The sequence below is a fragment of the Podarcis vaucheri genome (assembly GCF_965113315.1).
Source record: "Podarcis vaucheri genome assembly, chromosome: 12".
NCBI classification, from domain to species: Eukaryota; Metazoa; Chordata; class Lepidosauria; order Squamata; family Lacertidae; genus Podarcis; species Podarcis vaucheri.
This window is the reverse complement of record NC_138750.1, coordinates 55,206,999-55,222,556: the sequence shown is the minus strand read 5'-3', so window position 1 is coordinate 55,222,556 and position 15,558 is coordinate 55,206,999. Positions and strand designations below refer to the sequence as shown.

The window sequence follows — 15,558 nt, the reverse complement described above, 5'->3', positions numbered from 1 at the left end:
CAATTACATATCCAATAAACAGTGAGTAAATGTTTAGCTCTCTAAAGTCAACATGCAAGCCCAGTTTTCCTTCCGTTCAATCTGTTTTCCCTATAGAATGTTACAGTTTCATTTTACAACAGAAATAACGCACACAAAAAACTTATCCATGCCAAACAATTCTTTTTTAACCCCCCCCCCCCATTTTAGCTTGTTGGTTCTAGCAAAGTATTTAATTACAGTTGTTATTTGCTCAAATATGAAACAAAAATGCATTGTGTTTGTTTCAACACATTTCTTATTAAGAACTCACAAGCCGATCTTGCGGAATAAGCAATGCAAAGGGCTGAGAGGATATTATTGCAACACAGAGAGAAATCTTCCCCGTACAGCTAGTAGCCTTCATAGTAATATGATATCAAATGCATACCTGTGTGCCATCTCTGTTCAATAGCAAAGCTTTAACATTGTCTGTGTGCCCCTTGAGTTTCATAAGCTTTGCACAGGTTCTTGGATCCCAGACCCTTAATACCTGTTGAGGGGGGAAAACTCTGATATATTACAATGGTATTGTGATCCAAACTCATTTCCTAATTTTTAAAGGGCCTTCAAACTAAAGCTGATTCAATTTAGGTTTCTTGAACAGGCACCAGACTCTTTGACTCTTTTAGAAAGTACAGTGGTACCTCTGGTTGCAAACGGGATCCGTTCCGGAGCCCCGTTCGCAACCTGAAAGGAACGCAACCCGGGTCACAATTCGCCGCTTCTGTGCATGATGTCATTTTGCGCGTCTGCGTGTGCGCGAGTGGCAAAACCCGGAAGTAACCCTTTCCGGTACTTCCGGGTCACCGCGGGACGCAACCTGAAAAAACGTATCCGGAAGCAAACGTAACAAGAGGTATGACTGTACAACAATGGCAGGCTCCCCACCACCCGAAATAATAGCCTCATGATTCCCAATGCCTCGGAGGTAGGGGAGAGAAAGAATAGTTGGGTTCTGCTAAATGGCCTCCTACTGTGACAGAGGTGGGGAACCTCAGGCCTGGGGGCAGAATGTGGGGCTCTCAATATGCCACACCACCACGGGTCCAGCTCCATGCCCTACTCAATTGCTTTTGCCTTGCTTGAAAACCAACTATGATGATGCCTCCTGCTTGCCTAGATGGAGAGATGGGTGGGCAGGTGTAGAAACTTCTGACAAGTGTGCCTGGAATGTAGCATAATGTCCATAGCTAAGAGTTTCACATCCAATGATCTGCACGCCTTGGCCTCACCCAAAACTGGCATGTGGCCCCCAGAAGCTCTCCCGCAATGGAATGGAATCCTATAGCAGAAAAAGGTTTCTTATCCTTAACTGGAGGCAGCAGGGGTCAGCAAGATGTCATCCTCAAGAGTTTCTAAACGACTACTATTCTGTGGGTGTTTACGTGCATGTACATGTACAACGTTGGCATCCGTCTGTTTCGAGAGACAGTAAGTGCTCTTCCGGCAATGAAGTCAAACCGCTGCGTTGGCAGCACTGAAGTGACCTTCCCAGGGGGCAAGCCTGGGCAGCGTGCATGGAGGTCCTGGGCTGCCCAGATGACAAGACCCTCCTCTTGGCCTGGCTGATGTGGTCCAAAGGAAAGCAGAGCACTGCATTTGGCACAAGATTGGCTGCAGGAATTGCCAGAAGGTGTACAAGGTGCGTCCCACCATCTTAGGGACTCTGTTCCGGATTTGAGTAGAATTTACTCCTTAGCCTTTTCTTCTCCCAAAGATATCCACAGACATATTTTGGGTGTGTGTGTGTGTAGGGATAACAATTGTACAGTAACTACTAAACTCCCCTCAGCCCATTATATTGGAGGAATACTTTCAGAAGGAAGAGGACCAAGCATATGGGATAAACTTCTCCAGCAGCTTAGTGGGATAAGGCTGTATGATAAACCCTCCAGCTCCAATAAGTATTCTGTTGGATTAGACAAAATGTCTGCCTAACAACATCAAAATAAAAAAATTCCTTCCAGTAGCACCTTAAAGACCAACTAAGTTAGTTCTTGGTATGAGCTTTCGTGTGCATGCACACTTCTTCAGATACACTGAAACAGAAGTTGCCAAATCCTTCTATATAGTGTGAAGGTGGGGAGGGGTATTACTCAGAAGGGTGGTGGGAATGGGAGATTGGCAGATAGCTGAGATGAGCCTGTTGACGACTCTTAACGACTGTAATAGGTCTTACAGGAAAAGGCAAGGGGTGAGAAGGTGAGAAATGGCTTAGTCTTGTATAATGAGATAAGAATCCAATGTCTCTGTTCAGACCAGGTCTCTCCATGGTTTTACGTTTGGTAATGAGTTGCAATTCAGCAGCTTCTCTTTCCAGTCTATTTCTGAAAACAACAACATCAAGTGCAGTCTTCCCAGAGTATGGGAATGTTTAATAAAATAATTGTTCAGGGCAGATATTCCTGTTCAGACACTGGAACACTGAAAGATTTGAAATTTATACAGAAGTTGTGTGCAATCTTTTCACCAAGCCAGTGTGTCTGTGTCTTGCTTACCTTTTCAGTGGACCCTGATACAATTACTGTTCCCATCTGATTCATGGCAAGACTGTAGATAGAATCTTTGTTCCCACTGAGGGAAGAAGCTATTGAAAACAAATCAAACATCATATCGGATGAATATTTCAGACCAAGAAAGAGCAAGAACTTGGAGTAACCAATTTAAGTAGTGTTTGGCATTAAGAATTTACATTTTGCTGCCAAAATACATTTTTTCAGCCCATCATTTCCTCTCTTTATGATGGTCACACTATACTTTGAAATGCTCTATTGGGCTGCTGTTAGAGCAATGCAATACCCTCTGCAATGTGTTTTCACCATACTGCAGAAGCAAAGTATATTAAGGGCTGTAATTAACGTTTTAAAAAGTCAATTCTCATCACACATGGCAAGACAGCTGAGAGCTACAAGTTTGTACCTTTACCCCAGTGGGAACACTAAGATCCCAACAGAGAACTTGATTTTCTCCCATATAAGTAAATGGCTGACAGACACTACGACACATGGAAACAAGTGAATTTGACATTGTTACAAACTTCCCCACCTCACCCACTCTCAGGTGGCCTGGCATCTACTCAAACAGAAGCCCATGAAGACCATGTGCTTCTACAGCCAGAACCATTGTAGGCAACTTCTGCCCAGGTTCCAGGAATATATGGGTCCAGCTAGTGTCCCTGTCATTAATGGAAACACTGAGTTGCATTTTATTTACTTCCTTCTATTTATATCTCATCTTTCTTGCATTATGGGACCCAGGGTGGAATACATGCCATTCCTAGCAGTCACCCATCTAGGTACTGACCAGACCCACTTAGCTTTGCCTTACATGTCTTCGGACCATATCCTTTTATATCACTTAACTGATACTGTTAAGTTTAAAAACTGACCTTTGAACGCTGACTGGAGTCATTTCTAACTGCCTGTTAAGGCTTACTCTATCAATTTTGTTTCAGCGGTGAACTATTGCTCCAGAAAGTTGTGTGGTTACAAAATACCCCCCCCCCCATGGCAGTAAAAAATGGTTTGCACAGATCAGCATAAGCTTAAATCCTCTGGGTACTTACTCGTGACAGTGTTATTTGAGGCAGTCAGTGCTGTTAGTGTATTTACATCCCAGAGGAATATCTGTCTGTCCAGCCCAGCAGATGCCACCAGCTCTTTATCTTTTGCATACGCCAAGGCTTTCACATAATCCTAAAATAAGTAAATGGATATGACAAAAAGGCACTTTAGAACACTGGCACTACTGATTTGACAATCGCAGTGATTACCGTATTTCCCCCTCTATAAGACGCCCCCTATTTTGGGGGACTCAGATTTAAGAAAATGGCCTCGGCACTATCTGTGTATAAGATGCCCCCTAATTTTTGTCATTATTAGGGGGGAAACCTAGTGTTATACATGGAGAAATACAGTACTTATTATTTATGGCATTTCTATGCTTCCTGTTACCTTGTGGGTCCTTAGTGTTGACATGCAAAATCCCTTATGTGCATTCCATACTTTAACAGTAGTATCGGATGAAGCAGATATCACTACGAAGGAAAAAAAGTTACAACAGGTTATGTTTCTGTGGGAAGTAGCAAAGGGAATCTGTCCATCCTTCAAGAACTAGAATTTCCATTTACTTGCAAGTAGCTCATATGAAATGATACAAGAGCTGGTATATTCACAGCTCTGGAACTCCCTCTGATGGGACCCACAAGACCACCTCCCGTCATAGCACCTGGTGCCAGCTAAACACGTGCCAGGCATTTTCCTACTGATTTTTAATTAATTTCCTATGATATTTCTGCCATTTCATCATTAATGTTTTACTTTGCTATATCTGTGATAAGCAGCTTTTGGAAACTACAGTACTTCAAGATCTTTTGTAAAGCAGGAGTCTATAAACCTACTAAGGTACTTCACAAGGTTGTAAGATTGCTAAAACAGTGCATGTCTTTGAAAAACACCATATAAATTAGGATTTACCAATATACATGTAACTCAAAAGAAACATCTAGTGTTTTAAAAGGCACTTACACGTTTTGCCATTGCAGCAGAGTACAATATCATTCACCCAGTCTGTATGATGTTCCATAGATGCTATATAAGGGTCTTGCTGGAATAAAAAAAAAACATTGTGAGTCCTTGCTCCTGTTTCATGGGGCCATTTTTGCTGTGTTCAGAGCAATTTTTATTTTAAATTTAAAATACAAAAGAAGAGCAGCAATTAAACACTAAATCAAATCATGAACCATAACTTTGATCCCAAGATTGCTAGATTAAGGAAAATAATTAATATGATCTAGCATCACCACCAGATTTCAGTTACAGAAGTGGGAGGGGAGGGAGAAATCACTCAAATTTGACAAATTTGCTTTCAAACATTTCATTTTCTCTTGCTCAGGCACAGAAAAATAGCTTGTACGTTATTACTGTATCCCAGATTCTTAAACAAAAAACAAAATCATTCTGACAGGGTGGGGGTGGTCAGAGCAATTATTTTAACAGCATAAGTGAGTTAGTGAATCTCACTCAGGATGCTCAAGAAAGAAGCCAGAATTTAGCTCTCAACAAACCACTCTAATTATTTTTAAAAGCTATGCGCTAAAACTCCAGGGAATGAGAACACCTTTTGGATTTGAAGGAAACTACTCTTTTCAGTATTAGCCAGCATCACCTCCCCAAGTCCTCTGGTCTCTCTTCACTTTCTGGATGGGACTGGACTAACTCACTATTAGCCAGGTACCAGGAGCTTGGTAAGACCACAGCAGATGACAGGAAAATAAGGAGTGAGGCAATGGGTCACTCAACCAGTTTCAGAAATAGGACAGCAACAGTGGAAACTTGTCGGTGTACCTGTACTTTGAGAATTTTAGTTGCAAGCCACTTTGGGAGCCAAAATTGGTTGAAAGGGGGTATATAAATACAAACAAGAGAATTTCGTTTTACACCAAATTAGGCAAATGTTATTGTGACTGTGCTTTCCTGTCTAAAAAAAATGAAGATGCTAATGTACGTGGTAAGAACGATTTGCAGTGTCTGAGTGGATTTTAACGGTGTAAGATACTCTTGATTGGCTGCATTTAACATTCTAAGCCCATCTTTTAAAGCAAAGCTTCTGCGTTTGGTTTACCTTGTGCTGGTTGACGCTCCATATCCTGATGATGGAGTCTCGGCCTGCTGTAAAAAGTCTGTTTAGCGCTGGGTCCAGCTGCAGTGCATTCACCCCATTTCGATTGTACTTCTCCACCTCATCTCTAATTACATAGGAGACCTAAGATGTGTTGACAGAAATCCAATTAAATCATTAAGAAGCCTCAGATAGAAGTATTTTGTTTTGCCCACTCATTTTCAACACAACTTTCCATTAATTTAAAAAATCATCATCAGGAACACATCAACATCCAATGCACCGTACACAAACAACTAAGATATTAGAGAAACGGGAGACAGAGAGAGAGCGCCTTTGCCCCAAGTCCATTAAATAACGCTGGAAGAGGGAGGAAAGATTATTCCTCATCTTTCTATTATTTATGGAAATGACATAATGGAGCAAGAAAAATGCATGTGCAGTTGACAACAGCAAACACATTATATTTACACAGAGTTAGCAAATGTTGACTGGTTTTCCACTACTATATGATCACACTGCTCAGCTCTTCAGAGTGGGAGAACTGCATACACCAAGGGGGGGTGGACTTCAAGCTTGTGGGATCTACCATGTCTTTTCATTAGAATCCAAGGTCCATTAATTTGATCCAGCTGCAAAACAGTGACCTAGCCAAGTGGACATAAGTAAAGAATTAAGGGCCACGGTGAGTCCTGGAATTTGCAAGCAGTCCCAGAACTAAGCTCCCAAATCCTTTCACAAAAATATCCACACCTGGTTGCCTGTGAAGCTTTCTTTTTCAGCAATCTATCTTAGCAGTGGTTTTCAACCAGTGTGCCATGGCACTTGGATGATAGTCAGGGGTGCCAAGGGCACCACTGGCCTCTGTCCCTCTTTCCTGCCCTCCCTCCTCTGATGCCCTCTCTGCCTCCCAAAGGCTTGCAGAGCTGTTTGTTGCAGCAGTCCTGGCTACAAGCGCCTCAGGCGAATGGTGCCTCTGGGGCTGGTCAGGGGATGCTTCCCAGATCCCTGTATGGCAGTGTCAGGAAGCACCTCTCTTTGGGGCAGAGGGAGGCAGTTCAGAGACCAAAGGTGGCAGCTGCAACCTTTGCTATCTGCCAATCTCCTATTCCCACCACCCTTCTGAGTAATACCCCTCCCCACCTTCTCACTATATAGAAGGATCTGGCAACTTCTGTTTCAGTGTATCTGAAGAAGTGTGCATGCACACGAAAGCTCATACCAAGAACTAACTTAGTTGGTCTTTAAGGTGCTACAGGAAGGAATTTTTTTATTTTAACTCAGAAGGTTGTAATCCTTCAATGAACCTTCTTCACTGAAGGTATTTAAGCAGAGGTTGGATGGTCATCTGTCATGGATACTTTAGTTGAGATTCCTGCATTGCAAGAGGTTGCATTAGATGACACTTAGGGTCCCTTCCATCTTTGCAATTCTATGAGTCTGTGACAATTCCACCCACAAAATCTAGCTCATTGTTTTCCACAAGAAACTAAGCATTCATGTCACGTCTACAACTTGAATGCTAAATGTACTACTTACAAATATTAGGAATAATCAACCCCCAAAATTGAGTCAAGAACACTAATTTCAGCCCAATGACAGAATGATTTCAAGCATCAAAAGATGCTTGTGTGTGTGTTTTCCCCTCTGGAAAACTATATGATTTATGACTTTCGTGCAGTAAAAACAGCTTACCTCTGCAGGAGTTAGATTTCAAAGGATGATTTGGCATTTTGCAAGCAGATGGCACTGATACATATAATGTGTCGTTCACACAAAGTTGTACACTAAGTTTTGCAATTCATATGCCTGAAGTATTCCATACCAGTATATAAAACAGATTACAGTGGTACCTCGGGTTAAGAACTTAATTCGTTCTGGAGGTCCGTTCTCAATCTGAAACTGTTCTTAACCTGAGGTACCACTTTACCTAATGGGGCCTCCCGCTGCCGCCGCCGTGCGATTTCTGTTCTCATCCTGAAGCAAAGTTTCTGGGTTAGCAGAGTCTGTAACCTGAAGCGTCTGTAACCCAAGGTACCACTGTACTGTTATCCAGGATTAAGAATTGCAAACTCTACTCCTTTCAGCTTTGAGAACAAGCAATAAAAAATATGCTATGCATCAGAATCTTGATGAGCGCCTCTCAGTTCAACTTTCATGGAAGCAAAGCCACACAGGGGGATGAGAACCAGGGGACAGAAGGGCTCACTAGCACAGTGATATTCTCAAATAGAAAACTGCATCTAGGTTCTATGTTGCATAGGTCAACAAGAAGTATGGCTCATGAGCGTTTTTTGCTTGGGGCTCAGACAGGTAAGTGAACAATCTCCAACGAGAATATTCTCTGTTACTATAATCCATCTACCCAAATGTTGCCCAGAGCTGTATGCAAGGATCAAGAAGAACAGACATTTCTGCACATTCATTAAGATTGTGTTAATTGAAATGTCTAACCACAGAAAGACAGACATTTGGCTGGGTTTTAACAACCAATTGTTAGCTAAGGCCTCCTACAGCATGGTCTGGAGGCACACGAGGCAGCAACCTTGCCCAAGCAAAGATAGGGTGGATCTGATTGACATCTGGATGGAAGACCATGTAGGAATCCCATGAATGCTACTTTGAGTTCCATGACTGAAGAAAGGTGGGCTATACATTGGGGCCAGTCCACTAAAGCCTTTTCAGTTATCCAGTAGGCAGTTTAATTCAACAAATGATATTAATCCTAGTCCACGCTTTGCAGTTAACCATTGTTGTTAAGAAGCCACACAGAAAATACCAATATTATAAAGGGCACTTCACCACCCACAAAGACAAAGGGACCCCTGACCATTAGGTCCAGTCATGACCGACTCTGGGGTTGCGGCGCTCATCTCGATTTATTGGCCAAGGGAGCCGGCGTACAGCTTCCGGGTCATGGGGCCAGCATGACTAAGCCGCTTCTGGAGAACCAGAGCAGGGCAAGGAAACGCCAGTTACCTTCCCGCCACCTATTTATCTACTTGCACTTTGTGTGTTTTTTTAAAAATAATTTTTATTAACAGGCCAATCACATCACATTATCCAAATCACATTAGTTCCAAATAATACAGCCGAATTTTAAATTTTGTTGGGGGTACCCATACATCAAGCTCCGGACGAGTCCAAACATCACTTATAATGCTGCATTAATTAAACAGTTCTATCCAGTTCAATCCAGATAGTCCTTTATTACTTTCTTCATCTTCTTGTTATCATATATTCCTTTCTTTGCGATCTCTGATAATTTTCACAAGCAGATTGGAAACAGACATGCTCTGTGTGGGTTTTGTACTCTCCAAAGATCATATCGCTCAGGGACAGCCACTGTTCCTCGCTTCCATAAAAAAAAATAAAAATCTTCGATCTGTCCTTTACTTTTCTCAGACTTGCCCAGTATATCAGGAGGCTCTGTCAGGTCAAAATTACATTCCAGCAATCCTTCTCATTCCAATGGTCCTGATTCTCCTCCCCCTGTCCTTCTTTCTCCGGCAAGCCTGTCTTGGCGAGACGCCATTTTTTGACTGCGTCATAGAATTTTCCTCCGTTCTCATTGTTTACCAATCCTTTCTTTAGCTATATTCCATCCCACACAGTTCTTAATTTCCTGCTTGTGATTAGTGAAAAGCAACTATCTTGTTTCTTTCTGGGGTGAAGGGTTATTAATATCACATAGTACAAAGAAAAAAGGTTTTTTCCTCCACCACCACCCCCGCTTCGTTCCAAACATACAGTCTCTTAATGGTGATTCATCAGAAGATTTACTTATCCGTCCGTCACTCCCGGTCACAGAGATCCATTAATCAGCAGTCTTATCTCTCGAGCGTTACTTGATGTATGTGCTTCAGCTTCATTCCAATCGTATGTTTCCAATTATAATTCCGAGCTGAAGCAACCAGCACGCGCTGATTGGAATCGGCGTCAGGAAGAGCTGACCGCATCAAGGGCTCATGCCAAGTGACCGGCACCCCCAGACCTCAGATCTGGGGGTGCATTGTGGACACCGCTGGCAAGGCAGCCCCCCCATCTCCTGGGGGGGGGGGTAGGAAGACTGCATACTTCCCATAGCAGCCTCTTAATTACCTCGTATGGGTCAGAGAGATGTTATTGTCGGCCATCTTCCAATGCGCCACCTGGTGGCCCCCCTATCTATTTGCACTTTGACATGCTTTCGAACTGCTAGGTTGGCAGGAGCAGGGACTGAGCAACGGGAGCTCACCCCGTCGCAGGGATTTGAACCGCCGACCTTCTGATTGGCAAGTCCTAGGCTCTGTGGTTTAACCCACAGCGCCACCTGCATCCCACAAGTACTGCTAATTCTGAAAGGAAACAGTTTGGGAATATAAGTAGCAGCAAGAATGACCATGCAATGCAACTGCAACTACAACACTGGTTCCACCGTGTGGGTGCAATGATAATCTCATGCAATTTGAGAGAGGTTGAAGTCTCAACTCAATTGCCTATTCCCCCTCGAATGACTGGGAGATGCCTTCTTCATGGAAGGTCATGTGTACTGCAGCAGCGAAGGAAAACCTGCTCCCATCAGCCTATTTTCTACTGCACTTTGTTTGCTTCTATTTGTATTTTAAATTGTTGTTAACTTATAATGATATGGATTGTTTAATTTCCCTCTCTCTTTGCCACCTAAAAATATGGGAGAAAGGGGGTGGCAGAAAGAGGAAAAAAATGAATGCCACAACCTCTATGAGCTCCACCCTGACCAGCATGCAGCCTTTGACAGATTAGTTACTTTTGAAGCAATATGGTATGGCACATGAAAGGCTCCTCACCCCTGCTCTCTAGGTTTACCTGTCTCAAAGCTGAGAAACTTCAAAACAAAAAGGATCATGGGGCATTAGGCAGGTCTTCATAAGCATCTGTTTGCTTTGATCACAACATTTGAAGTAGTTGAAGATATGTGCCCTTTTGGTCTATATGCTACCATTATTTAATTCCTATTTAATTCCTACATTTATTTTCCACCTTTCCTCCAAGGAGCTCAAGGTGACGTAGATGCTTCTCCCCCCCCCCGCCCCAATTCTATTTTCACAATATCCTTGTGACAGGTTAGGCTGAGAGAGGGTGACCCAGACAGCTTTATGGCCAAGCAGGGATTTGAACCTTGTCTTCCAGGTCCTAGTCCAACACTCTAACCACTACACCATATGGGCTCTTATTGAAGGAAATGCAAATGATCTAAATCTTAACCATTTCGCGCAATTTCCAAAATCTAAAATTTGCTGATGGATTTAGCAATTATGTTTTATAGTTACAATTACTACTATAATGGTGTATTCCATAATAGGGAAAGAAGCCATTAAGCCCCATTTACTTCAGCATAAGTGTCTGAGAGTTGTAGCAAATTGCTGCTGCTGAGAATATGCATCAGTAATGTGCAATTTTCTTATTATTGAGACCTTACGTCACCTGCTCATTTAAGGATTATGAGAAAGATATTTTGAATAAATTCCTGTATTATCTAAAGCTTTGATTAGTAATCAGGTCTGCCAGAGTGCTACAAAAAACGGCTACAGTAAGACCAAAGACTCCAAATGCCACACTACTACTTCAATTTCTCTAGCATGTGTAGATGGTTCTGGAGAGAGGCAAGAATTTATCTCATTTGTGCTGTGGTATAGACAAGGAAGGAAACAGTAGGAATATCTCCTGCAATTTCTCATAGGAATGCAAACTTTGACAACAAAATGCAAGAAGAAAAGAAATTTTAAAGAATTTCACTATGTTGTTTAAAAATATTAATAAAAAATATGTTAAGTACTTCAAAAGCAGAATACAGACCAAAGTCTGTCCACAGCTGGTTAAAGACAACAAAGCAGCTAAAGATCTGCTAAAGTAGGAGGAGGAGATTGCAGAGAAGCCAAATGATTTGCATCTGTATTCACAGCTGAATACATAGGGCAGATACCTATGCCTGATTTGACATTCTTAGAGAGTTTAAAGAACCGGGATGAATTGAAGTGACAATTATTAAACTCTAGGCTTTATCAACAAATAAAAAAGTAAGATATCACTGAGTTCATCTGAGAGTTCTTAAAGAGCTGAAATGTAAAACAGCTGATCTTTTTAAAAAAATATGCAACCTGTCCCTAAGATGGCTTCAGTGCCTGATCACTGGAGAATGGCTAACATAACTACTTTTAAAGCTGTTTTTATATATGCTGTAAGCCGCCCAGAGTGGCTGGGGCAACCCAGCCAGATGGGCGGAGTAGTAATATTTATTATTATTATTATTAACCACACTTAGCATGGTATGTACAATTCAGGAGCTGAACTTATGGAGGTAGAAACAATGCAGAAAAGGGCAACCCAAATGCTGCAGCAACTCCATTATAATTAATGAATGTACTACTTATATGCCAAAATGGCTTTGAAGTGGTTTACAACTATCAATTCATTGCATTATTAAAATAGACAGTGCTATTAAAACACCCTTAATTAAAATAAATAATAAAACAGTTTAGAAACATAATTAAAACATTTAAAAAACAGTTAAAACAATAAATTCACAATTAAATTCAGGGAAATGCTTGGCTAAGCAGGTGCGTTTTCAGGTGGTGGAATGTCAACATTGATGGTGCCTCTTGTAGCTCAGCAGCGTGGGCATTCCACAAACACAATTGCTACCAGTGAAAAAGCCCATCTTTATGTTACCACCAGCCAATGATAATCAGGTCATGGCAAAACTAACTAGGCTCCATTAGATGATCTCCTTATGTGCAACCTCTCATGACTCAGGTTTAATGGAAAAGTAGAGCTGACATCAGTATACTGATGACACCGTGATCCAAACCTCCTGGTGACTGCTCCCAATGGCTTCATATGGATGTTAAAAAGCTTTGGGGGCAGAAGTTACAATGCTGGGGCGAGTTTTGGATTTAGAAAAAAAGATAAGAGGTTTATAAATAATTCATTCTTCTGTTCCTGTCATAACACTAGAACCAGGATGGCTCAGGACCACAATACCTCAAGGACCGCCTCTTCCCATATGAACCTACCCGGTCCCTGAGATCATCTTCTGAGGGCCTCCTTCATATGCCTCCTCCTCAAGAGGTCCGGAGGGTAGCAACACGAGAACGGGCCTTCTCCGCAGTGGCTCCCAGTCTATGGAATGCTCTCCCCTGGGAAGTTCGCCTGGCACCTTCATTATATGCCTTTAGGCGCCAGGGGAAAATGTTCCTTTTTAACCAGGCCTCTGGTTGATCTGATTTACATCCTATGCCCATTTTAAATGTGTGGGGTTTGGGGGGGGGCTATTGGGTTATTGCTTTTGGTTACATTTTATATGTTGCGGTCTTGTGAACCGCCTTGAGAGATCTGGGTATAGGGCGGTATATAAGTGAATGAATAATAATAATAATAACAGAAGCAGAGGTCATCCCATAAAGGTGAATGGTGAGAGATTAAGGATGGGCAAAGGGAAGTACTTCTTGATATAACACATAGTCATACTATGGAATTTGTTGCTACAATATGTGGTGATGGAAATTAACTTGGACTGCTTTAAAAGGCAAGAGGCAAAGGGACACGTCCTTCTATATCAAGGCATTTCAGTTGCTAAAAAACTCATTGTCATATAGGCAACTGGATTCCATATTGTGATGTCACTGTGTTGTTGGAAGGATGATGGATAACTGAGCCAGTCATGGCCAACTGTTATCAGCTATTGTGCTGCATGGCAGTAAGGATTTGAACCCAGTTCACCCTGATCCTAGCCTAGCCCATTACCATTACACCACACAGGTCTGCTACATAAACTTTTCAATAAACTGAGCCATAATGAGGAAATAATTGACAGATACGAACAGAGATAAGTTGAGGGTGCCTGTGGAGAAACCCCCCCACAAAACTCAAATTGTTAGTTTAGATATGGGATACATTATCGTCACAGAAACATTGTTAAAATACCTTTTAACCCTTTATTTTTCCTCTATTCCAAACTCCTAGAATAAAAAGCAACTCAGAAGAGTGGAAAGATAAACCATGGAAACTGATCATTGTCAGCAATTTTTATGTACATAACCACGTTCTTGAGCCTCTTTGTGAAGAACATTCAGAATTCAACAAGCAGAGTTCCCCTTACATGACAAGTCTAGCCAGAGTAGATCAACAAGGCCCACAGCCTACATTAGCCAGTCTGTTTCCATCAGCTACAGAGGTGTCTGGAACCTAGACTATTATCCCCAACACATATACTTAGAAAGCTGCCTAGTAATAATCACATTATTTGTCCATTTAACTTGGTATTGTCCAAACTGATTGGATTTCAGACAGGAGTCTTCCCCAGTCCCACCTGGATATGGTGAGAACTGAACACAGAATCTCTTGCATGCACACCAGATGCTCTACCACTACTGAGTGACAGTCTTTTACCCAAGCTACAACTGAAGCTACATTTCCCCTCTGTGCAGATTTTAATTGTAAGTCATCTCTGAGGAACCAATCTTGGCCAAAAAGTACAGTGAGCACAGACACACACATAAACACTACCCAAAAGGAGATACAGTGGTACCTCGCAAGACGAATGCCTCGCAAGACAAAAAACTTGCAAGACAAAAGAGTTTTTCATTTTTTGAGTTGCTTCGCAAGACGAATTTCCCTATGGGCTTGCTTCGCAAGACGAAAACGTCTTGCAAGTTTGTTTCCTTTTTCTTAAAACCGTTAATGCATTCCTATGGGAAACCGTTTCAATGGATTCCTATGGGAAACCGTGCTTCGCAAGATGAAAAATTCGCAAGACGAAAAAACTCGCAGAACGAATTAATTTCGTCTTGCGAGGCACCACTGTAGTAGACATTAGTGGTAGAATTCCAAACTGTAGCCTCAAACTGCCAGCAGTAAAGATCACACTTTTTCAATGCTCTCTCAATTAAAGCACTACCTTCATGTGATGTTTAACTAACATTTAACTTTCACCTCTACTCCAAGGAGCCCTGGGACATGTACATGGTTCTACTCAGCCCCACTTTATGTCACAACCACCCTGTGAGGCAGGTTCGACAGAGACACAGTGACTGACCCAAAGCCACCCAGTGACTTCTATGTCCAAGTAAGGATCTGACCTTGGATCGTCCCAGCACTAGCTGCTACACCCACACGGGCCCTAAACCTATTCACTACGGTGAGTGGAGAAGATGTTTGGACTTTGATGTTTTCAACACCGGGGCCGCAGCTGGCGGAAACCGCGCGCTGAAATACTAACACCCACAGGCAGAGCCCTGGAGCGGTAAAGGCCAAAAGCATCACAATCTCGTGGGACAAGACGATGACCACTTCGCAAAGGGAGTCCCTAAGCAGTTTATTCCGTTCTCTCCCGCCGTTAAAAGCGCCAGCAGCTGAGGACGGGCAGGAGAAAGCCAGGGTCTTGCGGCAATTTCTCTAGCTCCCAGAATATCTTTCCCAAGCTGAGGCCGCTCCGCCCTTCATCCCTCCCCCCCCCCACCCGGCTTCTTCCCGCGCTTCCTCCAACCCGTCCCCTTCCTCATCCCGGCCCCCGCCTTTATCGCCGTTTCTCCCGGCCTTTCTCCCTCCAGCGAGGCCGCGGGGCCCCCGCGCTCTTCTCCTCCGCCCTTCGGCCAAGCCTCCCCCTCCAACCGGCACCGCTTCGCTCCCTTCACCTGCACTTTCCGCCGCCCCGCCGTGTTCTGTCGGTGATGAGCCGCCATCTTGCATGTTGACACTCTGTCGTCACGTCCGAGCAAGGGGGTGGACAGGGAAAAGAGAGGCTGGAGGCGCTCCGGAAGTCCCGCCTCAGGAGGCTCCTGCTCCTGCTGCTGCTACTACTGCTGCAGCCGCACCCCTTTCAAATCTCGGGCAGCGGGGCGAGTCACAGGAGTGGAAGGGACGAAGGACGTTAGTGGAAGGGGCGTGGCTTGCGCGGTT

General features: G+C 43.1%; 1 protein-coding gene across 1 annotated transcript in view; it reads right to left on the bottom strand.

Annotated features, from left to right (window-relative positions):
- WDR48 (WD repeat domain 48) overlaps positions 1–15,556 on the bottom strand; it is a 33,611-nt gene extending 18,055 nt beyond the window's left edge. Inside the window, exons 1-7 of the mRNA XM_082192346.1 lie at positions 15,294–15,556; positions 5,644–5,784; positions 4,548–4,626; positions 3,975–4,057; positions 3,587–3,716; positions 2,520–2,608; positions 410–511 (exon numbers count right to left, since the gene is read on the bottom strand). Of these exons, the coding sequence (XP_082048472.1) occupies positions 410–511; positions 2,520–2,608; positions 3,587–3,716; positions 3,975–4,057; positions 4,548–4,626; positions 5,644–5,784; positions 15,294–15,341 (672 nt within the window). The 5' untranslated portion in view covers positions 15,342–15,556. The remainder of the gene's footprint in view (positions 1–409; positions 512–2,519; positions 2,609–3,586; positions 3,717–3,974; positions 4,058–4,547; positions 4,627–5,643; positions 5,785–15,293) is intronic.
- Positions 15,557–15,558: the final 2 nt, after the last annotated feature.